Source organism: Chelonia mydas, chromosome 21 (genome assembly GCF_015237465.2).
Source record: "Chelonia mydas isolate rCheMyd1 chromosome 21, rCheMyd1.pri.v2, whole genome shotgun sequence".
Lineage (NCBI taxonomy): Eukaryota > Metazoa > Chordata > Testudines > Cheloniidae > Chelonia > Chelonia mydas.
The window spans coordinates 7816170-7844158 of NC_051261.2; the positions used below are offsets into that span (position 1 = coordinate 7816170).

Sequence of the window (27989 nt, forward strand, 5' to 3'; positions counted from 1 at the left end):
CCCTCTGCAAGCTGCCAGGTTGTAGGCAGGGAAGCTCAATGCAGCAGCAGAGGTCGTGACTCCAGCCTGGAGCCTAGAGCAGCTCCATGCTGAAAAACAAGGCCACGAGGGAAATGCCTGATGGATACACTCTCTGCCACTGGCCACAGAGACTAGCTGTGGGGAGATGTCATTTTGAAGAAAGAAGAAACCAGACCAAATAGGGGAAGGTCCACATCCCGGCAGACTCCTCCCTCGGTATTCACAGTCAGTGTACATGTCCTCAATACAACTTAATGTAGACAAATACACAGGCCCCAAAGGTTACTCAAAACTCCCCCGCCCCCCAAAAACCTTACAGTCTAAGCTAAAAGCCAAAGCAACCAGGTTAACAAAAATGATTGTAACTAAACCGAAGACCTGTATTTTAGAAAAGGCTAAATGAGCGGAATGGCTCATAGGGACTGTTCCCGCTCCCTTTTAATTCCATGGCAACGCTGACTTCTAGGAGAGCAGGACTGGGTTTCTATGCCTGTTGTACTTCACAACACAAACAGGAAAACACAGTGAAGTGCAGTTACAGATAGAAGAGTGACTGTAAAACGACACTGCTGGATCCCATATTCTCTCCCACTCACGTCCCTATCAAATATACTCTATTTACAAGCCCATGGTTGATTTTTCTAATGCCCAACAAAGCAAATCTGAAAATCCAGCTATTTTCTTCTGCCTCTTCCATCATCATCAGCAGTAAAGATTCTGCAATGAGAGATTAGCTGATGTTGCCTGAAGCAAAAGAGACTTCAGCTCACTCATCCATATTTGCTTTGGCTCCACAGTGTTAGAAGAGGAAGGATGGTTTTATGATGAAGTCTAACTATCTGAACATATTATATATAGAACACACTATTCTTACAATGGTTGGAAAAACACCTTTCATACTGGAAAATGTCTCTGCCAACATAAATAAAAACACTGAATGTAAAATTTCAAGAAAGCAGATAGCCTAAAGTAGATGTTGTATGACTCAGGGACCAGTTAGGCTGAATACGGAGATCTACTGATGAAAAGTACTACATGACAGCTAGGTGTTATTAAGGAGATATGTTCTTATCCCACAGTCACTCTTCCTTCTATAAGTGCACTTTATAGAAGTGGCCTCAACTTGCAGAGTGAGGCACTGAGAAGCAGAAATCTGGCCAGTGAATATTGTTTGCTCTCCCCGAACATGAAGTATGAGAGGCTATGAAGTATGACAGGCAATGGAATCCTATTTCCAGTTGCCCTGTTCTAAGAAAAAATTAAATAAATCCACAAGCACCCTTCCTAGACACTTGTGAATTCACGACTGGGTGTACAAAATAAGGGATCTGTCTGCCAAGCTTGTTTCGTTTTGTTCCCCGCCCCTCTCACACACACACACACACACACACACACTGGTATAACTTGGTGACCTACTCTCTTAAGGAACATTATTTCCTTTGGCAAGTTTAGAAATAGTTACACCATGACCAGAATGAACAAATGCAAGCTCACCCACACAAACACGCACACACACCTCCACCAGAGGGGAGGTTGCTAGCAGGAGAAAATGTCTCCCTAGGGTTCTTTACTTTCCACATATGCTGCTTGTGAGTAAGCCAGGGAATCACCACCATAGAAAGTAGCACTCACACAGTTATTCTGCAGATACAGGTAGGTGGTTAGACAAGACAGTGCTCAGGCAGGTTCTCCATTACAGACGGAAATGGGTGATCTCCAGAAGCACTGATGCACACTAACCAGGTCTGAAAAGCGGAAAACTACACAGCATTTGGCCACAGTTTCTGAAATGGCCTCTAAATTTGCATGCACCACTACTTGTTAGTGCAAAAAATAGACTAGGCCCCTCTGAAAACTGTGTCATGGGTATTAAACTGCTTAGAGCCTTAGGAAGAATGGCATGTGACCTCACAATTCTAACAATGCACCTTGCTCACGATTCACATGCTTGCTATTTCAGTATGAATTCTCTACTGAGTAGATGCTAACAGCTGTACTAATTGAATGGTAGATTGTGACATGGGGGAAAACAAACACAAGGGACTAGGTTAACAACAACAACATTTGTTTCAACTTGTGACTGAATTTCTTTTTATGTGGATGGATTTGACAGCTTTCCCCATGAGCTGACAGAGTAACAGTGATGTTGAGCGGGTAAGTCAGGTATTCAGACCTCTGACACTGGACTGGATTATTTAAGGGAATAGGTCATCATGTCAGATTTCCAACACCTCTATGCGTAGTCCTAACTAAGATCACAAAGTATAGACGCAAGCGATAGTCGGGAGCCAGGTGGAGATCACTCAACATTTTGTAGCTTAGCAAAGGTTGAGAGATGAGCAAAGGTTTCAGTGGGGTATTTTTAGCCAAGCCAGTTCACTCACACCTAGCATTTAACCCTGTCAGTTTCCAGGATGTGCCTCTGGATGTAAACTGTCTTCTACTTTTTGAGGTATAGCTCCAGCCATACACTGGCAAGTCAGGCAAAGGGCTAATTGGTTTCCAACCACGTGAACTGTTTGCAGACACACATGTGACTTGAATGTATTCTCAGAGTGTGTCCCCACAAAGCCTCCACAAGCAGTTTTCCACTCCAGGAACATTTCTCTTTCCTACATATCATTACTTACCCAAATTACATTAACATTGTACTGAATGCACTTGGCTGTACTAGGACAAACCTACCTGTAATAGTAACAGAAGTCAGGTTCCTTTTCAGCATGTCATAAACTGGGCTGCAAGAAAAAGAGGACTCGTGAGTGCAACCACAGCAAAAAATAAGATAGCCTTTCCTCATCACTACTTTGTTCTCCCAGTTGCCCCATGCCTCCTAACATCCTCTCCATTCCAGCCACTATGCAACAGCAGAAAGCAGCAAGACCCTCCTTGCTCGCAGCCAGTGCAGCTCTCTAAATGGGCAATACTGGCCAGGGGAAGGCACAGTAAGGGAAGTACTGAAACAGCTTCTCCTAACCTAACTCTTATGAACCGTAATTTAAAGGTGCCCCCCTCTGGCAGAGCTCCCAAGGTTGGGAAAACATTTCGGGCCCAGATTCGCCCATGGTATACAGCAGGCCTTCATCTGATATAATATATGTCATCTGATATAATCACTGTGAAAAAACACACTGCCTTTTCCCCTCCCCTAGCCACTTCTCCCCTTTAGGAGACTGTCGGAGTTATCTGAAAGATAACCTCTTCTTGGCCATTTGTTTTCATATCAAGATATTGGTCTTTTGAATTCAAGAGTTCTCGCTTAAGCAGTTGTAATCTATCAACCCCAGTAGTAGTCTGCTGTCTTACATCAGTCATTTTGCTAGCACAGAAATTGAGACACTCTATACCTCGCAAGTGTACCCTGTAATCCCCATATTCCTCATTGATATATAAATTGTAATACTGCATATAAAAGCACGCCATTTGAGGTACCAGGAGAAAGAACAATGACTTTCAGCAGATCATAACCCATCTCAATATGTATTTCATTAGTGCATATGAAGTTATGAGATTGTGTTGTATAGTTGTCACTAAAACATGCTGTAAGTTGGGGAATCAGCAGCTTCCCAGAGACAACAGCAAGGAAAAGTAACCAACGCCCGGGCGGGTTTCGAACAACCATCAACAGCCATTGTCCAGCAAGGGAGCTACAATGCAATGACTCATTTGCACAAGGCGACACCAGGCCAATTGCTCAGCCTTGCCTGGTGACTCAGCAATGCCCCCAGACATGCCTGGACTTGTGTTCTCCAAGCACATGGACTTAGGGCATGTCTACACTGGAAACTTCAAAGCGCTGCTGCGGGAACGCTCCCACGGCAGCGATTTGAAGTGCGATTGTGGTTGCGTGCTCCTGGTAATCCACTTCCACGAGGAGATTACCTCCCAGCGCTCTCAGCCTGTCTACACTGGCGCTTTAAAGCGCTCAAACTTGCTGCACTCAGGGGGGTGATTTTTCATACCCCTGAGCCAGCACATTAGAGCGCTATAAAATGTAAGTGTAGACATACCCTAAGGTATAAAACAGAACATAGTGGCCCCATGCTTTGCCTTTTCTCCTCCCTCCCACCTTTGCTGCAACTAGCAACAAGGACACTGAGAAGACTGAAGACACTAACAGAGGAGATTGGCCCAGGTTTCAAGGGTGAAACCTGCATACTATGAACTGCAATATCCAGTGGGGTGAGAAAAACTGCTTAATCTAGATGTTGCCCAGTCTAATAGGGTTGAGAGTTTAGACTGCATGCTTATATTTTGGTAACTAACTCTGACGTTTTGCCTATCACTTATAACTTATCTCTTTTGTAGTAAATAAACTTGTGTTACTGTTTATCTTTACCAGTAATTTTGCCTAAAGTATTTGGTAAATCTGCTCAGATTTACAAAGGCTGGTGTATATCCATTTTCCATGGATGAAGTGGTGAACCAATTAAATTTGCACAGTTCGTCTTGAGCAGTGCAAGACAGTATATTCCTGAGGTACAAGGCTGGGAGCTGGGGGATTTGGCTCGTGCCCTTCTCTGTTTGATTCATGAGAGGCTCTGGGAGCATTCATCTAATCTAGCTAGATGTGGGGTTGCACCCCGGGGATCCCGTCACAGAAATGAATTCATGCCACAAGTTTCGCATTAGGCCTCCAAAAGGTCAGAGATGCTGGGCTGGCAAAGAACAGGCAAAGCCTTTGACAAAACACACAAATCTCTCTGCAAACGAACAAGCACGGCAAAGTAAAGTTTCCCTTCAGTAAAATCCTGAGAGATTGTGACTATGAAACTTGAGCCCTCTCCCCTACATCCAGAGAAGCGGAAGATATCGCCTCCACAGCAATCCAAGCCCCTGCTGAACTGAGAAACAAGGGACTGGGAATTACAGAAGTTAGAGCCAGAAAGACAGTTACACCAACTAGTCCACCACCCAGACAGTGCAGAATTGTTCCTTACAATGAAATTCAGGCATGCCAAATGACACTCGAGAGCACTAACAATATGCTGGTGGACCATCGAGGTCCCATCTACATCACAGAAAGGAACAATGTTGTAGCTGGGTCCCCTGCCTCAGCAATACCTAATCACGGTGAACCACCCCCCCAGTGAGCACATTGCAAAGCCGCATCTCTTCCTACCTTGGATCTTTCACAGAGAAGCTCTCCAGTCCCAGCAATTCTCCGAGCTGATCCCCTCCACAATACACCATGTGCTGCTGCCGCTTATCATATAGCTGCCTCACCATTATATACTGTCCCAGATAATGCATGACCTGTGGGTATGTAAGATAGTATTAGTTACATCTGCAGTTGATACTAAACCAGCAAAGACTCCAGGGCTTTGTGTTCCATTTCCTTCTCCCACTTTACACTTCCTTTAGCTGACATGACACGGTGCCAGTGAAGAATCACCTCTTTATCTAGGACAGACGTCACCCTTCTACAGAGCCTTCCATCCATACATCTCAAGCACTGGAGATATTGACACTTCTCCAAATGGGGAAACCGAGGCACAGAGAGTGATGTGACAATGCGACACAGACAGTGAGTCAGTGGTAGAGACAGGACTTGAATCCAGATTTCCCAAATCCCAGTAAACCACTAGGCTACACTTGTTCTATGTATCAGGGTGTACTTTGGTTATTATCTGAGCCAGGTTCATGATCCAAGCAGGTTTTTTTAAAAAAAAGTTTGGCCACAGTCTCTTGGCAAGTTCTACTGAGGAGAGGCCCTTCTGAATGTTTCAAGAAATACAATCTATAAAACACAAGTAAAGATCACATTCTATTCCCTATTTTCCCTCTGCACCATCAAAATCTCTAGTGAGATGGTGCCACAGAGTTTCCCAAAATGAGATGCTGTTTTCTGCACTAGATAAAAACCAATATTCCGGTAACTTCAAGTGCAGTTTATTTGGCTCTGGCATTTAATCAAAGCACTAGGTTCCATGTGATCCATCAAAAAAGGGAAGTGTAGTCTTGACCAATTTACAAGAACTCCAACTTCAGTACAGAATTAAATGGAAAGATTTTACCTACTGCCTTGCCTTCATTAATCCCAGCCACTTAAAATGTCAGCAAACAAAACAGAAACCTCTTTGCAGTCTCAGATTACAGCAGGGACCATGACAAGGTTGAAGTTATTTATAATCTATGCAAAGGCTCCTTCTCAGCCAAATGGAACCCAGCTGGCTGGGTCAAAGGCTCAGCCAACATCCTACACGGTAACAACAGCTATTCAGAAGGACCCTAAGATTGTTCTCTAGTGGCAATGCAGCAGACCCATGTTACAGAGTTGGTACTTCTCCGTAACCACCAAAGTGTGTCTTCAACTGTCCTCTCTCCAAAGTAGGAGGGCAAGAAAATATGGTGACAACATGAAGGAAGGCTGAAGTTAAGTGGGAGGAGACCACTTGCTTGGCACAGGTAGAGAGCAAAGATCACAGATGCAAGATACTTTGCATTAGAACCACACAGAAGTGTGGGGAGAAAATGATTTCTCTGCTATAGAAAATGTCCCTTGAGGACTAAGGCCACAGAACTGGTGACAAAGAGGATATTTAGGTGAACTCACATTAGAATCCAAGAGGTAAACAGCTAATTGTTTATGCATAACACAAGCAGGACTAGACACCTGACTAGAAGCAAAAGAGGGCTCACCTGAACAAAGATAAATGCAACCGAAGAACTTGCTAACAGTACTTCTATTCACTCAAAAGGACTGACTACTGTGTACTGAAGCTGGCTACATTTAATATTGAAACACCCCTCCCCCCCTCATTCAAAGCATTCAACTTGTTTTTGCAAAAAAATTTAGACTCTAAATAAGTTGTTTAAATGCATAAGAGTTTAAAATAAGTCACACAGCTCTGCGGGAGTATGTGACACATTCATAATGAAAAACGGCCGCATTTAATTCTTTGCTGACAGGATACCCCTGTAAATCACAGACAGTGTCATTTTTTAAATCTTGTATACATTTTGCATTTTAATCTTAAATGAATTCACAGCGTGTCTTAGGTTTAGCTGACGAGACTTTTCAAAAGAGAAAATATCAACTGAAGTACAATTTAAGAACTTTCAAGCAATGAATGATAGTAAAACAATTGCAAAGCATTTCTGACAATCTCACAAGAGTGCAGCTATCCATTACATCTCTCCTAACGCTGTTTCTGGATTCTCAAGATATATAATAATTTACATTCATATTTTGCACTCTTATAGGGATTCCATCAGAGGATCTCAAAGCACTTTGGCCCAGATCCACAAAGGTATTAAGGCACCTAACTCCCATTGATTTCAATAGGAATTAGGAGCCTAAACGCTTTTGAGGATCTGAGCCATTATGCTCACAAAAGCCTCCATATCCCCATATAATAAAGTAGCCCTATTTTACAGATAGAGGCACTAAGGCACAGGAGTTCAAGGACCCGATTCTGTGCCCACTGATTTCCAGGCCCTATGGTCCCAATCCTGCAAGATGATTTACGTGAACGGGTCCCAGTGGAGCCCCACTGACTTCAGTGAGGCTACACTCCCACCAATCAGCTTGCAGGAACGAGGACTCAGTGAGGAGATCCTGACCACAACACAAATCTGTGGCAGAACTACTAAGAAAACCCAGCTCTCCCAATTCCTAATCCAGTGCATTTTAGCTACTAGTGTATTTTATACATAGCCTCAGGGTTATCTCTAACCTAACAGAGATTTCAGAGTAGCAGCCATTTTAGTCTGTATTCGCAAAAAGAAAAGGAGTACTTGTGGCACCTTAGAGACTCAAATAAATTTGTTAGTCTCTAAGGTGCCACAAGTACTCCTTTTCTTTTTGCTAACAGAGATTGTGTTTATACAGTATCTAGAACAATGGGGCCCTGGTCCATGATAGGGGCCCCTAGGCACTACCTTAACACAAGTAATTCATAATAAAATAATTTTCCATCTTCAAGGTCCTGGATGTAAAATTCAGAAGGTGGTACATTAATCATCTGTTAACTGGCCATTATTACAGCTCCTTTCTTGGTTTAACCATCAAAGTAGAGTCCTGGGCTCACCTCCTTCAATGTGAAGGTTTCACCTTGTGCACCTGCTGCTTGCAGAATCTTCAGGAGTGGCAGTTTCGGTTGTACCTAAAATACAGAACACATAGTTTTGGACTGGCTACATAATGTGGTGAGCTACTGAGAAGAACTGTGTCCATGGGCATCAGTTATGTAGCTAATAAATGCTGGGGGTACACCTCATGGCAAGACTGTCATACAATCATTATAGCAAGTCCGGACAAGTGGTTCTAGAGTGAGTTGTTGGCCAAGGGGGACATCGCTAGTCTTTGAGGTACCCTCCCAAGGACTCATGACCTGCATTTGAGATATGCTTGAAGAGAAGACAATCCTGTCTGGGGCAATGAGCTTTGTGCAGATGGACCCTTGTGTCTGTTCAGAGCGCTGCTGAAATAAATATGGGCCGACCCAAGCAGAGCTTATTGCAGGATCAGGATCTGTAATGGTATGCTTCACTAGTGAGAATTAAAAGTCAGTCAGTGAAACTTCTCTACCATATTGATCCTAATACAAGATGAGCACAGCCAGCAAAGTAGGAGGCCCAATCCGGCAGACTGTAGTCATCTGCACTGTGCCATTAACTTGCATGGCATTGGTCATGTGAGCAAGGACTGGATAATTAGTCCCTAGGTGAGGGGAATCCTAGAGGCTGACTAGCTAGACATGTGAGGAATAATGCAATGGCCACACCACTAACTTCAATTAGACCAGGTTTAAATCTGGCTCACTGAATGGGAAGAACAGAATAGGTCCCTTCTGCACAGCCCATAGGTGATGTTTGGCTATTAAAAACTTGTAAATAGAGAAAAAAATTACAAGAAGAGGACGCAGCATATAAAAGTTTATTTTAAGTAGCATTAAAGGACTGATCCTGCACTCCCCATGGACCCCAAACTTCCACCCAATCTCTCACCAGAGTTATGAATTTTGTATTAATAGGTCTTGTAGTGGGGCTCTCTGGTCATGGGCACACACTCACACAAGAAGTGTGAACCTGAAGCAACTTCATGGTAGTTTCCCTTTGGTTACTTCCACACTATACACCTGAGCAAATCTCAATAGCAGACGAGACAGCTAATGTAGTACGAATGTTACAAAAAAAAAAGCAGTGGCAAGTTTTAAATAGTTATCAGTACCCAACTGCCCTACTCAAGTCCATCCGCGCAAATCCTGAAAGAGTAACATCCTAGGGAGATATGCCACGGCATAGATCAGTATTGTTCTCCACAAAACCATCAAGGTGCCCCAACCTGATTGCTCAAATTAGTAGCTGAATGTTATGGTGTTTTAAAAATACAATCAATATTGCTACATTAAACCTTTCCCCCATTTGCCTCTTGCATCCTTCAGGACTTAATACCAGCAGGCCAGAGGGGATGGATTTAAAATGTGGCGTGTTTTGGGAGGGATATATGCAAAAGCAGTGGCATTTTTCTGAACATACATTGATTAACTTTAGGACAAAATCCTGATGTTGGATAAACACTACATATTGCTGCATCTCCAAAGAAAACGTCATCTGTGTGTTCAGGGAGACAGTGGCAACGTATTTGCACTCAGAACCTGGCCCTCAGCATGTAAGCTGCAGCTTTCACAATTTTAGCTCTGTCTGTCAGAGCTTTCTTCTCCCTGTCCCCTTCTCATTTCAGCGTTAACAAAACCCAATTAGGGCTACAATAATGCTACAGCAACTACGAGTGAAGTCTTTAGAAGACTGTGGACAATTTCACCTGCCACTTCTGAAATGGCTTCATAAGGCTGGAAAAACAAAAGTTCTGAAAAACAGTGGCAGGGAACAGCTTTTTCTAGCCTGGCCTAATTATTTCTAATTATTTCTGCTCAAATAAATCAGCTGGAAGCAATGATTCTGTCAGGCTGATGTTATTTTTGAAAGAAAACAGGATTTATGGATTAAGAGAACCAATGATCCAGTCCAGTCCTTTCATTAGTGGCATCCTGCTATTCCATAAGCATATAGAAGTAGGTATGAGCTCTCCGTACTCACTGTACACACATGCTCTATTCCACATTACGGATGGGTAAGAGATCATTCACTGGTTAGAATACAAGCAGCGAGATGCTTCCACTGGTCGTGTGGTGGGAAGGGTTTTTGTACACAACACTCTTTACTGTTCTCAGAACACTTATCAGAGGCTTGTTCTATTGAAGCACGCCTCTGAACCTCTTTCCTGCTGTAACTGGCCCTTTATAAAAAGAAAAGGCGTACCTGTGGCACCTTAGAGACTAACCAATTTATTTGAGCATAAGCTTTCATGAGCTACAGCTCACTTCATGCATCCGATGAAGTGAGCTGTAGCTCATGAAAGCTTATGCTCAAATAAATTGGTTAGTCTCTAAGGTGCCACAAGTACACCTTTTCTTTTTGCTAATACAGACTAACACGGCTGCTACTCTGAAACCTGGCCCTTTATATCTTCTCTCCAGCAAAGGTGGGCTCAGCTGTGTCTAGATAGCTCAGATCTCTCCCTATATACATGCAATTGCAAAAAGCCCTCAGTTCCTGAAAGGAGGGGGAAGAGGACAACTCAAAATTCCCAAGCCCACTACACCCTAACCTCCAGGGAGAGTTGGAACCACCAAGCTCCTGCCTGAGGTAAGAGGAGCTTTGTTATTATCTGTCACCAACTAATTGGTCAAGAACTCAGCTGCCAGACAATACTCAGGCAGGAATTCATCCCATTGTGCACACTGTTTTCAAATTCTAAGAATGTATTTATCTTCGCCTTAAACTAATCTGAGCTATCTACTCCCACATCCTTATCATTGCTAAATTCACTCTTAAAAAAACCTTTCATCTTTCAAAACCAAATCAAACGGAGCAAGGAATGTCCAAACTCATGCCGCAATTCTTCTTTCCAACACCAGCCATTTTGCTAGGACATAACAAATTAAGCTCAATGAAAGTAAAAGCGTGTGCCAGTATATATACAATGTTCTTATAAGCACAATTAATGCAAGTACAAGACAGTTTTACTTCTCCAAGCTAAAGACCACTGGCATGGATTTTTCTTCATTTTAAATAACTATCTCCTCACCCTCCCCTTTCTGTGTTTAAAAAAAATTGCCTAAATTAATTTGAATATTTAAAATAGCACCTTAGCTACCACAATGAAGCCAAATTGGAGACGAGAATGTTCGTTCATTCCATATTCCCCAAGATAATGGGTGTAGGCAGCCAATATTTCTGTACTAACATCAAAGTCTGCTTATTTATTTACAATTTTTTCAGTAGAACGAGCTGAATAAAGAAGCATGTTAATCAATTCTGCATGGGACTCAGATGGATTTTACCATTTATAAATTAAGTATATAGGGGAGTTTGAGTCCCTTCAGAGCCTTTTAATTTTACACTCCCCACCCCCAGCCAGACACATGCTCTTACCAATGAAAGATTTTTGTCTTGGAGAACCCACTCATCATGGTTTGTAAACTGCATTTTTCTCGCCATAGCTCACACTGCAGATTTTTCTCTTTGACTGGCAGCCAACATGTTGATGCAGTGCCAGTTTTCCAGATTCCCACACTCAATGCTAAAGAATGGCCACGCTGGCTTTGGATAGCTTTCCTAAAGCAGTAAGGCTATGACATATTGGCACTCATTCCACCAATGCCCTGGGAATAGATTGGTATGGGGAACAGCACATGTTCAGTGTTCACTCAAGGTAGCTCCAAGAGAGAGAGATGTTATTGGCTTTATAAACTAGGTCACACAGATGAGTGTCTTTTCATATTCTGAGGAACTGCATAATTTAACAGTTCCATATAGTCCAGAGATTTTAAAAAGGAACTCTGTGTGGTCCCATGTAAGGCTAGGTCTACACTACCACTTATGTTGCTCAGAGGTACGAATAGCCCACTCCCCTGAGCAACATAAATTATAAGAACGACCCTACTGGGTCAGGCCAAAGGTCCATCCAGCCCAGTATCCTATCTTCTGACAGGTTTCAGAGTAACAGCCGTGTTAGTCTGTATTCGCAAAAAGAAAAGGAGTACTTGTGGCACCTTAGAGACTAACCAATTTATTTGAGTGGCCAATGCCAGGTGCCCCAGAGGGAATGAACAGAACAGGTAACTATCAAATGATCCATCCCCCTGTCGCTCATTCCCAGCTTCTGGCAAACAGAGGTTAGGGACATTGTGCCGGCATAAATGCTAGTGCACACGGTGCTATGTCGGCAGGAGAAGCTCCTGTCACCACTCGTTGAGGGTGGATTAATTATGTTGACGGGAGAGCTCTCTCCTGTGGACATTGAGCGGCTACACAAGAGATCTTACAGCAGCGTAGCTGCACTGGTACAGTTGTGCCGCTGTAAGCTTGCTAATGTAGACACAGCCTAAATAAGGTATGAAGCCTGGAAATACAAACATTATGCACTTTCCTGTGTGGCCAGTTTAACCCACCTCACTTTTCCCCCACTGTTTCAAATGTCAGTCCAATATTACCGATTTATCATCCATACCAGCAGCACTGCTAGTTAATGTTCACAAACCACTGACTTGATGGAAGACTATTCATTCCACCCTGTACGAGAGGCCACAAGCCTCGAAGTCAAAGCTGCTCTAGTATGGCTTCACTGGCCTTATTTTTTAACAAGGAGAGAGGAAAGCCAAGAGTGTGTGACTGGGGGAGGGTAGAGTGGGAAGGGGAGATTACCTGATTAGCTTGTCCAAGTGCGATTCTGCAGGCATTCTCAGATGCTGGATACTGTTCAGAGGTCGAAGATGTCATTTTGGCAGTGAAGTAGCTGTCTACAGTATAAACTAAAACAACAACAAGGTTATGTTTAGTAGCAAGTCAGAAGCAGCAGGTCCTGAGTTTAACCACTTCCGTTTCTTAGAAGCTTTAGGAAATCCATCTTCCCCGCATGTACATCCTAAAATGTAGCATAAAAAATCTAAAGTTACTGCATCCGCCCATGCAATTGTTTTATAGTTTGCCAATAATCTGAGCGATCCAAAACCAATTCTCTCCTAGGTAAGTTAAACCTAGCTGCTCAGCTACCTGAACAGGCAGCCTTCTCAGAGCAGCTGGGGCAGAAATCCTTCAGCAACCAAGAAGCATGTCTTCAATTTGCTTTTATGAAATTTACAATTTCTGTTCACTAACCATCTCAGGCTGATCTGCACTGGTGACACTCCCACCCCTCCCCCCACCTTCACCATGCTCTAGAAAAATCTTGCTCACTGGGAGACCCGAATGCTAGGATAAAATATTCCCACGCTCATCTGCAAATCCCAGACAGTTCTTCTTTCTGTTGTGACCTGCCTGTTCAAAGACACAGAGTCTTCTGTGACATGTTGAGGCAAGTTCTTAATGAGTCAGAATGGACAGTAACAGCTAAGTCACAGTTTTACCCCACTGGAAAGCCTTACAGACAATAGCAGCTTCATGAGTCAGCAAGGGTAGGTACACAGTGGGTGGAAGAACTAAATGCTAGTGATTAAACGCCCACCCTTCAAATTGATGGGATCAACTTAACAAAGAGCCCCAAAGATCACTGGAGCCCCCATCCCCCTCACTCCAAACGACACCCAAGTTCTCAACAAGTTCTATATTGCACAGATGCTAAAGAAACCTGGGATGGGAAGACTGTTCCCTTTTTTGGTGCCTTCAGACATGTATGGAGCTATGAAGTTAGACTCTCTGACAGCCCATCTGTTTAGGCATAGTTAGGATTATTATCCTTTACAGAAGGAGACACAAGCAAGAAGCAACTGTCCAAGGTCACAGACACACCTGGTCTCCTGAGTCCTAGTCCATACTCAACGCTTCTCCTGCTGACATAGCTTATGCCGCTCGCAGAGGTGTTTTTTTTTTTTTTGTTTTTTCAACACCAATGGGCATAGAGCGTCTTCACAAGACTGTACATACAGACACAGCCTCACTCTGCAGTGGAGCCACATACCCTTTGGCCTGGTCTACACTAAAAAGTTAACTTGACCCAGTTCAGTGGTGTGAAAAATCCACAACCCTGTAGACAATGCTAGGTCAGTGCTTAAGTGTTTACATCCAGCTGCTGAGTACCCTGGTTGAAAGGCATCTATCTGCAAGTGCAAAGACGCCTACACTCTCGAAATTTAATGTCTTGCCATCTGATAATATTTTGATGAATTCGATTCAGGAACACCATTTTAAAACCTGTGCCGTCCACAAAACCAAACACTTGTCACTCCACCCTACCAACATAATAGATAGAGCCCTGCAAATCCCCAGATAACCGTGGATGCAGATAGGCACAGACCATTTTTGTGGATTGCGAATGGACGCAGATTCAAATTTTATATCTAAAGCCCTGCCAATCTGCGGATATCAGAGGGTCATTTTTGCCAAATTGAGGATCAGATGCAGACAGAAAATTTGTTTCCGCGCAGGGCTCTAACAATAGATTTTAGCTGTGCAGGTGAGACTTTTGCTGTAAGGTACTAATACACACTAAAAACCCTGCTTTATCTGCTCTTGTATACACATCTTTGTAAGATGACTGCAGAATATGGTACCAGGTTACAGGCATTTAGAGGAGAGAGGGTAAGCTTTTCTACTCTACCCAGCCACAATGTATCCTCAAGGGCTTCAAGTGGTACAGCACTGATATAAAGTTATGCAACAATATGAAGTGATCTTTCATTTTGTATAACCTATGTGACTTTAAATTAATTTTTGCCGTCCTACTCTCATTTAGAGTTGCATGCTTTTTATTCTTTGCTTTGACGAAGATTTATGACATTCCTCCAAGAACCGTGAAGAGACAGATTTTATTGCACAAGAGTTTATGTAATATATTACTACCGTAACACAGGCAGTGACACTGCATTTAAGACTTATTTGATTTAATTTTTTTTTAAGTACTGTAAGGTAAATTCAGATCTGCCATTTAAAAAAAAATCTCCTTTAAGGGGTCAGGGCTTCGTTTGCAGAAGTCTTTTTTAAAGTCATGATACATCTGCCACATGGTAGGAATTTTGAGTTTATCAAGACATATGAAGGACTGCCAATAAAGAACCAAACAAAGCTAATCTTTGATAGACAACAATAATTAAAACAACAAGGAGTCCGGTGGCACGTTAAAGACTAACAGATTTATTTGGATATAAATAAATCTGTTAGTCTTTAAGGTGCCACTGGACTCCTCATCGTTTTTAGAAAAGGAGTACTAGTGGCACCTTAGAGACTAACCAATTTATTTGAGCATAAGCTTTCATGAGCTACAGCTCACTCCATCGGATGCATTCAATGGAAAATACAGTGAGATTTATATACACACAGAACATGAAAAAATGGGTGTTATCATACACACTATAAGGAGAGTGATCACTTAAGATGAGCTATTACCAGCAGGAGAGGGGGGGAGGGGGGGAAGGGGGGGAAGAGAACCTTTTGTAGTGATAATCAAGGTGGGCCATTCCCAGCAGTTAACAGGAACGTCTGAGGAACAGTGGGGGGGGGGGGGGGGGAAATAAACATGGGGAAATAGTTTTACTTTGTGTAATGACACATCCACTCCTAGTCTCTATTCAAGCCTAAGTTAATTGAATCCAGTTTCAGAGTAACAGCCGTGTTAGTCTGTATTCGCAAAAAGAAAAGGAGTACTTGTGGCACCTTAGAGACTAACCAATTTATTTGAGCATAAGCTTTCGTGAGCTACAGCTCACTTCATCGGATGCATACCCTTTTCTGTATCCAGTTTGCAAATTAATTCCAATTCAGCAGTCTCTCGTTGGAGTCTGTTTTTGAAGTCTTTTTGTTGTAATATTGCGACTTTTAGGTCTGTAATCGAGTGACCAAAGAGATTGAAGTGTTCTCCAACTGGTTTATGAATGTTATAATTCTTGACATCTGATTTGTGTCCATTTATTCTTTTACGTCGAGACTGTACAGTCTGACCAATGTACATGGCAGAGGGGCATTGCTGGCACATGATGGCATATATCACATTGGTAGATGTGCAGGTGAACAAGCCTCTGATAGTGTGGCTGATGTGATTAGGCCCTATGATGGTATCCCCGAATAGATATTTGGACACAGTTGGCAACGGGCTTTGTTGCAAGGATAGGTTCTTGGGTTAGTGGTTCTGTTGTGTGGTGTGCGGTTGCTGGTGAGTATTTGCTTCAGGTTGGGGGGCTGTCTGTAGGCAAGGACTGGCCTGTCTCCCAAGATTTGTGAGAGTGATGGATCGTCCTTCAGGATAGATTGTAGATCCTTGATGATGCGTTGGAGAGGTTTTAGTTGGGGGCTGAAGGTGACGGCTAGTGGCGTTCTGTTATTATCTTTGTTGGGCCTGTCCTGTAGTAGGCTACTTCTGGGTACTCTTCTGGCTCTGTCAATTTGTTTTTTCACTTCAGCAGGTGGGTACTGTAGTTGTAAGAATGCTTGATAGAGATCTTGTAGGTGTTTGTCTCTGTCTGAGGGGTAACACCCATTTTTTCATGTTCTGTGTGTATATAAATCTCCTCACTGTATTTTCCACTGAATGCATCCAATGAAGTGAGCTGTAGCTCACGAAAGCTTATGCTCAAATAAATTGGTTAATCTCTAAGGTGCCACTAGTACTCCTTTTCTTTTTGCAAATACAGACTAACACGGCTGCTACTCTGAAACCTGTCATTGTTTTTGTGGATGCAGACTAACACGGCTACGCCTCTGATAATTAATAATTAAGATTCGCAAAAAATGATGCAACATTCTTTTATTGCAAAACCGGTTTTTTTGGGGGGGAGGAAGAGGGAAATCTAGATTTATTTTCAAGTTGATTATTCCAATTAAAAAAAATAAAAACTGAAGCACTGGCAAATGGCTCTGCAAATCTTCCTAAATCAACCACAACCGATAACAGTATTTGTCCCTGGTGATACATCTAGAAATCTACTGTAGACAAACATGTTTGCAGTAATCCTATCCTAATGGGCTTTTTTCTCCCCTTTGAAAGGACAGGGCTGTGAGTGATTACCTTCTGTAAGTCCTTTGAGTCTCTACACTACTTGATGAACAACAGAAATCCTAGTAAACTGATTTGGATTCAGACAGTCAAAGGGAAAAAAAAATACATGGTACCATAATCTTTGATTGTATAACCCACCACTGTATTCTCGGAACACCTCCTTCTACAAGACAAGCAGGGACCTGTAGGGACTAAATTTATGCAAGTAGTATCAGCAAAGATCTGCTTTTTTCTCTGTCGTAAACCAAAGGCATCTATACGCTGAAGAAATTGATCATATTTATTACTGTACCTTAATATGAATTGGTGATGGGTTTCTCATTTAGGCTTTATTTTTGCTTGTCCCTATCGTCCCTAGAACACCCCGATTACAGCCTGTAAAATAACCTTTGACACCCAACTTCATATATACAAAGTACATATATATGAAGTCAGTGGAACTTTTGCATAGGCAAGGGGTTCACTCGCAGGAAGCCGTTGCAAGATCATGGTTTTGAAGTTATTATTCGTATTTATAGTAGCTTCTAAAAGCCCCAGCTGAGAGCAGAACCCCATTGTGCCAGGTGCTGTACAGACAAAAAAACAGACAGTCCCTGCCCTGAACTATTTTCAATCTAAACAGACAAAGGGACAAGGTTGGGAGGAAAGAGACACAGAGGGGAAGTGACTTGCTCACTGTCAGCATAAGGCAGATAAGTGGCCAAGCTGGGAGTAGAACCCAGGTGTCCTGACTCCCTGCTCAGTGCTCTGTCCACTAGACAGTATTTCTCAACAACCGGTTGGTGGACCAGCCCCAGCCCCTGAGATCTCCCTGACCAGTTTAGGAAGGCAGCAAGCCAGTCCCTGGTATCAAAGAGTTGAGAAACACTGCACTAGACCACACAACCTTCATACTTGCAACAACAGTAAATAGTTTCCCCTCACACTCTCATCCAAGTGAACAGTGATTTTTTAAATTGATGTTGACCCACTGACTTGACTTGACAGAGGTCACATAGCTAGTCAGTGGCAGAGCAAGCAGGAACAGACTAGTGGTCTCTCTGACTTACAGTCCTGTGCTTTAAACACTACATCATGCTTCCTCCATTTTGGGGGATGGAAAACAAGGCATGCTAAGATTATCCCCATTTCTTTCACTTTTACAAGTCACGTTTTAGCTGAGGGTTTTTGCAGCTACAAAATAGAGGTGGTTTTCTGTGCCTGACATTAATATTTCTATTTGCTCTGGGGTTATTTTTCTAGTATCTTTCAAAAGATGTTCAGAGGAACATGTCCCCAAAATCACTTCTTCCTTGCCCTATGGCTCTTAATTTCTCTCCTTTTGCTATTCATGGAATATCAGGGTTGGAAGGGACCTCAGGAGGTCATATTATTTATGTCCCTAACAGTATAACTCTAAAGCATTTGGAGATCCGTTTTGTACAGTATCTCTTATACAAAATGTTTCAATCATCACTGAGATTTCCAAACAGAAATTTAAAATGAGTAGAAAATCTAGATTTTAAAAATAGGTCCTTCTTTTATCAGGTGTGCATATTAAAGTGATTACATTTGTATCACACGTCACATATCTTAACAGGTATAGCTTTGTAACTGATGTAACCAGTGCTGTGCCAGATGCATTCTACTAGTCATTTAATAGACACTGAAAAAGCAACTGAGGCTGAGAACCACATATGTTCCAGCAGCAGTGACATAGGAAAGGGAATCCCCATAAACTGAAGTCATGGAGAACTTGACTGTAAGCAGGTACAGGCGTATTAGAGCAGAAGTTTACATACTACAAATAGATACCTTTGTTCCACTTCTAGAACAGTGTTTTAATACCAGCTTTCATTATGACCAGGCTCTGCTATATATCTGTCTGCCAGTCTAACTCCACACACACACACACACACACACACACACACTTCCAAAACACGGTCACTCACGCTGTCTAGACCAGAAATTTTTACTAAGAATTCCCCCAGTTCAACTTCCACCCATGCAGCTTCAGTCGTGGCAGCTCTATTGCAGGACAGTCACCGTCTAACCCTGCTCCAACCAGGTCTAAAAGACTAAAGAGGCTAAAATGCCAGCGGAACCATCTCTGCATTAGCATTTCTACAACTGCTACCCCAAATGGGCAGTTTAAATGCTTATCAATATACAAGTGAACTTGACTCACTATAGGCAGCATATTAGTGAGACAAGGTGGGCATCAGGGACCAAAGGTCTTGAACCCTAATCCACAAGGTTCTCAAGAGATAAGTAGTCCTGACCTGCCACCCAGTGACCTTGGGGCTGCACAGCCAGTAATACAACATTGAAACACTAATGAATGCTAGCACAAACAAAATTAGCCTAAAATCTACACAATATAGTAACAACACTTCACTCTCACAGATACAAAAAGGACTTCAGATCGGTCTAGATCTCATCCTCATTTAACATTACACTCCCTACTTCCCTCTCCTATCTGCCCCAACTCCCTTTCCGAAAAAGATCTGAACTTCACATTTTTCTTCCATTAAACTCAATCTGATGTATTTAGAAGCTGCTTCATCAACCCAAGTCACAATTAACCAGACACTTGCAATACAGCTCATTTTAATATAACTTTTAAATAAGCCCGATGTGCATAACGTTTTCAAAAACTCGGCACCAGGTTGGCAGTAACTGTTTCTGTTGATCATTTTGGAAGATACAGACAACACTCCAGGAAGCGCAAAAAGCACACTTTAAAAACGGACACACACACTTTACAAGATAGTTACGAAACTGCATGCTTTTCGGTCTCATTTTTTTAAATCCTTACTAATCCCTTCCTAAAATGCTTCCTTGTTTTTAAGTTGCACTTAGCAGAGTGGCTAGTTCCTAAACTACAGATGGGCTTTTGCCAGCGTTCGTTTCTGGGCAGGCGTGCCAGTATCCAACGTCAAAATTACGGCGCATCCGATGACGTACAAATCTGCGCGCGCCCCCGCCTTAATTTTCCCTCCTAATCGGGCAGTAACATGCTCCTATCAGCAGTTCCTCCAAAGGCTGTCAAAGGTACCAAGTCATGCTTTAGGTAACTGTTAGACATGTGACAACTTAGGGGAAAAAAGGGAAAAAAAGAGAAAACGGTAACCACAGAAACGCTTGCCAAGTGCTCCTTTTATTGATGGACCAGGTATAGCAAACATCAGCTAACAGCAAACCATGCATCGTCAGGCAACTGTCAGAGCTCCCTAAAACTGATCGCTGGAAAAGGAATCTAACCGTATAAATATTTTAAAAGTGTTCAGAAACACACACTAATTTCTGAATGGCACAGCTGCAGCTCTCCTGGCCCGGGCTCTATTTTTACGAAGTCGCACTGAGTGGATCATCACTGCAAAACAAACGTCAAACAGCAGCACTGTGCCACCCACAGCTGTCTAACGCGAAACCACGGCAGCCCAAACATGAATGTGCTCGCTCTCGGAACAAGGATGAGTCCGGCCAGAGGGGAGATTTTTCTTTTACATGAATGGACGGACGTACACACACACACCCACCCACCCAACACACACACAATGTGGAGCAGAAATACATCAAAGCGAAAGCCCACAACTTTAAAACTTTTCAATAGCAGCAGCTGTGCGAGGCTCTGCTCCTGCCAGTGCCCTCTGCAAGGTGTCTCGACAGCCAGACAGGTAATCCAGCCCCTACACTGCCTCCCACTCCCACTGCCCTGGCCTTGCCCACAACCTGCATCCCCTGCGTGCACCTATCCCCGCAGCAGGGCCTACCCCGCAGGCGGATATCCCCGCCTCCCCCCGCACACTGCTGCCTGCTGCCCTGCTGCCTCCACATCCCCCTGCTGCCCTTCTGCCCTGACCCCTTCGGCCCCCCGCCCCAGGCTATGCCCTCTGACCCCCAAGCCAGCAGGCTGGGGGCAGGGCCCAGGCCTCAGGGCCTCCCCGCCCCTCCAGGCAGGTCCCCGGGCTCACCCTAGCGCTGCTCCATGGGCCCCAGCTCGCCCTTCGGCCTGAGGGGGCCCTAGGCCCCCAGTTGGCTCCTCTCCTCCATCTTAGTGGGGGGCCAGGCCTCCACTTCCCCTCCCAGCCAACATGGCGGCGCGGCCACTTCCGCAGGGACTGCGTGGGGAGAGTCCTCCTGGATGGACTGCGACCATAGAGAGCACCGGAAGCCAAGCCTAGAAAGGAGGCGTCGGGGAAGCTCGGCCAGCGAGGCGCCTACCATAGAGATGGCGGGGGCGGGGGGAGAGGGAGTGTCCCAGCCGTGCTGGAGGACCGTGAGGGGGCAAGGGCACTGGGGCAGAAACCGAGCTGGAGGAAGGAAAGCAACGACCAGAACTGAGCACAACTTAAGCAGTGCACCCCGCCCTGCAGTATGTGCAGGGATCTGTGTCCTCACAGCCACTGTGCAAAGCAGTGCACCCCCAGTGTGTGATCTGTGCCCCACACGGTCACTGTGCAATGCAATGCACGAGCAGAGTGTGATCTGTGCCCCACACGGTCACTGTGCAATGCAATGCACCCCCAGTGTGTGATCTGTACCCCACACGGTCACTGGGCAAAGCAAGGCACCCGCAGGGTGTGATCTGTGCCCCACACAGCCACTGGGCAATGCAATGCACGAGCAGTGTGTGATCTGTGCCCCACACGGTCACTGGGCAATGCAAGGCACCCCCAGTGTGTGATCTGTGCTCCACACAGCCACTGTGCAATGCAATGCACCAGCAGTGTGTGATCTGTGCCCCACACGGTCAATGGGCAATGCAAGGCACCCCAAGGGTGTGATCTGTGCCCCACACGGTCACTGGGCAATGCAAGGCACCCCAAGGGTGTGATCTGTGCCCCCACACGGTCACTGGGCAATGCAAGGCACCCCCAGGATGTGATCTGTGCCCCACACAGCCACTGTGCAATGCAATAGCAGTGTGTGATCTGTGCCCCACACGGTCACTGGGCAATGCAAGGCACCCCAAGGGTGTGATCTGTGCCCCACACAGTCACTGGGCAATGCAAGGCACCCCAAGGGTGTGATCTGTGCCCCACACGGTCACTGGGCAATGCAAGGCACCCCAAGGGTGTGATCTGTGCCCCACACGGTCACTGGGCAATGCAAGGAACCCCCAGGGTGTGATCTGTGCCCCACATTGTCACTGGGCAATGCAAGGCACCCGCAGACGGTCACTGGGCAATGCAAGGCACCCCCAGTGTGTGATCTGTGCCCCCCACACGGTCACTGGGCAATGCAAGGCACCCCCAGGATGTGATCTGTGCCCCACACAGCCACTGTGCAATGCAATAGCAGTGTGTGATCTGTGCCCCACACGGTCACTGGGCAATGCAAGGCACCCCAAGGGTGTGATCTGTGCCCCACACAGTCACTGGGCAATGCAATGCACGAGCAGTGTGTGATCTGTGCCCCACACGGCCACTGTGCAAAGTAATGTCCCAAAATGTGCCACCACACCCCCTGTGGACACCAAACTTGTCCTCTCTGCACAAAACCCCTAAAATCTGTTACGACGATGACAAATCTGCCCTGACCATACACCCGACACACGGAGATGCCTAGGGGCTCACAGTCCGCGTGCAGCACCGCCGACGCGCTGGAAGCTCGCAAAGGCATTTTCCGTGATGCAGCGGGGCCCCTCCGGGACCAAGGGCACGCCCTCCCGCACAGGCTCTGCCAGGGGGAGTTCTGCCCCTCACCCCTTTGCACAGCGGCTGCTCACGCCCCGTTTTCTCCCTCCCCTGGCGCAGAGCCGGACCAGCCCCTGCCAGGGGCTGTGCACAGCGAGAGGAGCCGCCGCTTCCGGGCTCAGCCCCGCCTGCAGCTCAGCGCTTTTGGTTCTCCCAGTGGCCACTTCTTCTAAGGAGCCCGGATAGCTCAGTCGGCAGAGCATCAGACTTTTAATCTGAGGGTCCAGGGTTCAAGTCCCTGTTCGGGCGAATCCTCCCAACTCTTTTTTTTTTTTTAATTCTTCCTTTATTGTTCAGTCTCTTTTCCCCCTGTTCCGCCTTCGCCTAGGTTGTTCCCCCCGCAGCAGCCGCTGCAAAGCCCCCCCCGGCCCGGCTCCACTCCCCGCGGGGGGAGCAGCGCGGGGCTCGTGCAGGGAGGTGACACAGGCGCGCGCTCGGTAAAAAGACTTGGGGGGGCTTTTAAAAACTCAGCACTTGGAGTCCGCCCCCCCCTCGCCCTCCGAAGCAGCGTCCACGGCCTCCCCTCCTGAAAAAGCTTCTGCGCCCGAACAGGGACTTGAACCCTGGACCCTCAGATTAAAAGTCTGATGCTCTGCCGACTGAGCTATCCGGGCGCTCTTGTATACAAGCCTTTTTCTGCTGTATACATGGTACTTGGCAAACGCAGCTCCCCTTGGCTTCAGCCTGTCCAGGGATTCCACCCCAGGCACTGCTTAATGGCTAGGCTGGTCCGGGAGAGGGCTGGGGGCCCTGAGCCTGCAATGCCTTGTTTGGCGGGATCCTTGCACCCACCCGGTTTGCCCCCCATTGGAAAGAAGTAAGACTCTGGCTGGGCCTGGCAGGATGGGGATCTAAAGTTGCACAGTGCAGGGACTGTGAAAATTGGTGCTCACAATGAATTAATATTAGTATGGCAATTCTAGCCTCTTCTGCATTTTCATGACCATTGAAAATAAGTGGGTCTAGGCACCTAGGAATCAGATTTCAGCTTCACAGCCCTGTTAGTCCGTATTCGCAAAAAGAAAAGGAGGATTTGTGGCACCTTAGAGACTAACAAATTTATTGGAGCGTAAGCTTTCGTGAGCTACAGCTCACTGCATCGGATGCATGGTTAGTTCATCGGAATGCATCCGATGAAGTGAGCTGTAGCTCACGAAAGCTTATGCTCAAATAAATTGGTTAGTCTCTAATGTGCCACAAGTCCTCCTTTTCTTTTTGCACCTAGGAATGACCATCTCAGCTCAGTCCAGGGGCTGTCTAGTCCAGTATCCCATCTCCAACAGTGGCCAGCACCAACTGCTTTAGAAGAAGGTGTAAGAAACCCTGCAGTGGCAGATGCAGGATAATCCCAGGAAAAGATCTCCCTAATCCCTTATGAAGATTGGTTTAAACCCTGAAACGTGAGGTTTTTTAATCTCTCCCAGAAGTCTTTGTCTGCTTTAACTTTTATAGCTGGCCATTCTTGTCATCTGTATAACCTGTCCCCTTTTGTTAATGCCCTGATGCACTGCTCCCCACCCACCCCAGTCCTTGGTGCCTGACCCTGGGAGCCTTGGGGATGAGAAGTGCTATATAATTGTAAAGCACCAATATACAGCTGATGATTATACAGATCTGCCTCTTAATCCAGCAATTGGTTCTATTTAAGGAGAAAGGATGGGGCCTGGCAGCTAGGGAAGGGGAGTTTATTTTTCGTGTGATTAAATATGAAGCATCAGTAAAGGCAGGGGAGAGCTGGCCAGCTGGAATGCCATTGGGTTTGGAGGGCTCAGATTAGGAGACAGGGTTATTGTGAGGTGCAAGGGAACACAGTGAGGTGCCTTTGCCTGGAATCCAATCAAGTGAGTCATGGACGTTTAGTATCATTGTAGTTATACTGATGCTTTATATGTATACAGCACTTTTACTCTCCAAAACTCCCAGGATCAGGAATCCAGGACTGGGGTGGGTGGTGAGCTGTGCATCAGGAAATTAACAAAAGGGGACATGGTGTGTGGATGACAGGAACATTAGCTGGAATAATTCTCCTTTGTTTTTGGCTGGCCTCCTCCAGGCCAAATAGGGCTATCACAGGGAGCCTGGCAGAAGGAATGGAATCAAGCAAAGGAAAAATTAGACTGAATATGTGAAAGAGGAGATCTGTTACACAGAGGCATCATTTCCCCAAGGGTAGGAGTGGAAGCCATATCATTTGGGATATTTCAAATTATTCTGGATAAAGTGCTAGGAAATAAACTGCAGAAAACCATCCCACCCTGGGGAAAGGATGAGTAACTAGACCATTTCTAATGGGTCTGATGTCTCTAGCATCTCTGGCCTCAGCAATAAGAATACTGACCTAGGGAGCTTTAACAGCACCATGCTATAACTAATCAGCTTCAGTGTGGTGTAGTGGGAGGGCTAAAGTCAAGCACCGAGTAAGTGCTACTCTTCCAACATTTGCATTTCTTTCCTCCAATGCAATTGTTATCTTTCTCCATTGGGGGGCAGATTTTACCAGCAAATTTTTTGGATTATTAACTGCATGGAAGTAAACACCTTTTATTGAAAAAGTCACTAAGGCAACGACCTGATGTGCAAACCTTAACACTGGGTGCAAGGTCCGGGGTATAAAATTATGACATTCACTATGGGCTTCTATGATTTGGTTTTCTCCCACACCTTTTAGAACTGTCTGTAAATGGCCTTTGTGAGGGAAGACTCTGCTGCAGGACTGGTTAGTTCATGAAAGATTCTTTCCTATGTGAAGAATCCATCATTATTGTTAATCCCCAGAGTGCTGTAGGGTTAACATGCTGTTTGACCAAGTGCTTAAAAAGACAAGGCGACAGATTTGCAAAAGTGCTCAGCTCCCAGTTAGGAATCTAAATCTAGTGAACAGATTTCCAAAAGGGCTCAGCAGCTCCCACTCAGAACAACAACTCAGGGTACTGTGCCCTTTTCAGAATCTTCCCATTTAGATGCCCAACTGGGAGCTGTGGTCTTTGGAGAATCTGGTCCCACTTTTGGGTGCTGAGCATTTTTGAAAATCTGAGCCAAGATTCCAACAATTTTATAGTCTAACTAGGAGAGTGGCCCAAGTTTTAAAAGTACTGAGCCACCACAAACTCCACTGCAGTCAATGAGAGCTGCCGGTGCCTTTGAAAATCAGGCCATTGCAACTCGGGAGGGGGGGACAAAATCAAACACGCGGCGGTACAGAGGCAGCACAGATGATGAGCTGAGTGTGGGAAGGTGTCTTGGGAGACTGGAGGAGGAGCAAGGCGCTTGGAATAACCAGATGGTGATGTGCTGACCCCAACCAGCCCATAAATCAAAGGGGCTTGTGACAGTAACCTCAGCTGGCCTGGTGGTGAGCTCAGTGGAATAAATGTCCAATTTGTTATGATCTCATAGGGTGAGTTTAATTCCTGATGTTTGAAATATATATTTTTAAAATTAATTTCTGGTGAAAGGTCCCAGATTGACAGCCCTGGAGTAAGGCCCATCTCTTAGTAATACACACAGCATGTCCGGCACAAGCAGCTTCAAGGCAGGTGTCCTCCACGCTTCTCTGTCATGTGCTTCTAGGCTCCCCAAACCTGGGGACCCTCTCTAGCTCTGAATGGCAAAGTTGGGTCTCCATGTTCTTGGCCTTGCTGCTGAGACTGAGGTTGGCAGTTTTGCCCCGTGGGTACCATTCAGTTAGAACTGGACAATACTTTTATTATATGAAATTACAGATATTTATTGTAGTCTCTAACACCTCATCAGTGGGGAGCACTTTGAAAATTAGCATGGTAGTTTGGACTCTAAAAATGTTGTAATTCTCCAAGCGTCAGGGGAAAAGACAGAACTTCCATCGTACCTCTGGGATGGTCACCTGTGTGTCAGTGAAAAAAAAGGACAAGTGCATGTTAAATATAGGGACATAGTTTGTTCCTGAGAGACAGCAACCCACAATGTGTTATTCATGCTGCAAAATCATGCACCCCACTAAAAGCACAGATTTGTGTCACAAGGCAGGATCCTGTGCATGGTTACTGCTGAAATACAGAACAAACTGAGAGCTTTTAGTCATGTCACATAATGGAAGGTGCTCAGATACTACCGTGATGTGGGCAATATAAGAACCTGTACAGAATCCAATATAAAGTACACTCCACAGCGTTGCCAACTCTCACTATTTTGTCATGAGTCTCACAATATTTGGTGTTTTTCTTAAAGCCCTAGTTCCTGGATTCATGTGTATAGGTGAGAATCTCAGCTTTTATTTAAAAAAAAAATAAGTTTAATGGATATGACCCAAGTGCACTCTGAGGGCTCAGAAACAAATAAAATGAACCCAAAACTTAAAAAAAAGAAAAAAGATTTGCAAACTAATCTCATAATTTTTTGAGACCAAATTCATGATTTTTTAACTCTGGGGCTGACGAATCTAAGACCCCCTTTACCCATGGAGAAGGGGGTGGGAAAGAGAGGAAGGGAGGCACTGGGTTTAGGGACCTGATTTGCCTTTGGTTGCTTCAGAGAGCAATCAGTGTGCTTGTGGCTGGCTCTTTCAAAGCAAGTTTTCAGGGGTGCAATGCTTGAGGTCTCCAGGAGATGGCACATCCCTTTTCTTCTCCTCTTCTCTATTGTCTTCCCCTGGCTGCATCGCTTTCTCTCTCTCTTTCTGTGCCTAGTTCGCTTTGCTCTGTGGGGATTTTGCAGTCTGATGGCTTCACCCCTTCCTGCCATCTACCATCCGAGGAGGGACGCTTTTCTGCATTTACTCCTTTGATTTTATCTGTCCCACAGATGCACAAGCATCTATTCTGGACAAGATCACACTGAGGATTTTTGGAAGAACCATCCACAGGAGGAAGAGGGGTGTGTGTGTGTGTGTGTGAAAGACCCACAGGGAGGAAGAGTAAGAGGGAGCACACAAAATAACACACGTGCAGTATTTTCACAGCCCAGGAAATCGCAGTGCAAACATCAGGTAAGAAACTGACCAGCGGCTGCTCTCGGGGGTGGAACTGGGCAGGAGGGGGGACGTGAAATTGACTCGGAGCTGTTTGACATTGATTAGGCAGAGCCTGGGATTAACATGGGGAAGGAATTTCCCGTTTGAAAAAATGGAAACATTGAAGGTGCAACAATACAGGGAGAAGGAAAAGGTTCTTCCACTGCAGTCCCAGCCCTGGATATAATGTAGCAGCAAAAGCCAGAAGTCGGTAGCAGGTTGCTGGAGGAGGGGGGCTGTTGACTGATCCCAACTGCAGGGGAATGTTTGTGGGGGTGGAAGGCAAATCCCTGGTTTATTTTAACCT

General features: G+C 45.1%; 2 protein-coding genes and 2 non-coding genes across 15 annotated transcripts in view; 2 read left to right on the forward strand and 2 right to left on the reverse strand.

The window, feature by feature from the left end:
* MDM4 (MDM4 regulator of p53) overlaps nucleotides 1-21192 on the reverse strand; it is a 92406-nt gene extending 71214 nt beyond the window's left edge. For 3 of the 12 annotated variants that reach the window (XM_043533587.1, XM_043533589.1, XM_037885392.2), the window contains exons 1-5: nucleotides 20971-21129; nucleotides 12733-12839; nucleotides 8052-8126; nucleotides 5141-5274; nucleotides 2707-2756 (exon numbers count right to left, since the gene is read on the reverse strand). In XM_043533587.1, coding sequence (XP_043389522.1) covers nucleotides 2707-2756; nucleotides 5141-5274; nucleotides 8052-8126; nucleotides 12733-12807 — 334 coding nt within the window. In that variant the 5' untranslated portion in view covers nucleotides 12808-12839; nucleotides 20971-21129. Of the gene's footprint in view, nucleotides 1-2706; nucleotides 2757-5140; nucleotides 5275-8051; nucleotides 8127-12732; nucleotides 12840-20588; nucleotides 20751-20970 lie in introns of those variants that run through there. The other 9 variants (XM_043533590.1, XM_043533588.1, XM_027827453.2 and 6 more) reach the window with 5 other exon arrangements.
* A 1679-nt stretch (nucleotides 21193-22871) lies between these two features.
* Nucleotides 22872-22944, forward strand: TRNAK-UUU. Its single transcript has one exon. It is a non-coding gene; the product is annotated as a tRNA-Lys (tRNA).
* Nucleotides 22945-23236: 292 nt separating this feature from the next.
* On the reverse strand, nucleotides 23237-23309 carry TRNAK-UUU. Its single transcript has one exon. It is a non-coding gene; the product is annotated as a tRNA-Lys (tRNA).
* PIK3C2B (phosphatidylinositol-4-phosphate 3-kinase catalytic subunit type 2 beta) overlaps nucleotides 23238-27989 on the forward strand; it is a 78925-nt gene continuing 74173 nt past the window's right edge. Inside the window, exons 1-2 of the mRNA XM_007065120.4 lie at nucleotides 23238-23345; nucleotides 27360-27658. The gene's annotated coding sequence lies outside the window, so the exon portion shown is untranslated. The remainder of the gene's footprint in view (nucleotides 23346-27359; nucleotides 27659-27989) is intronic.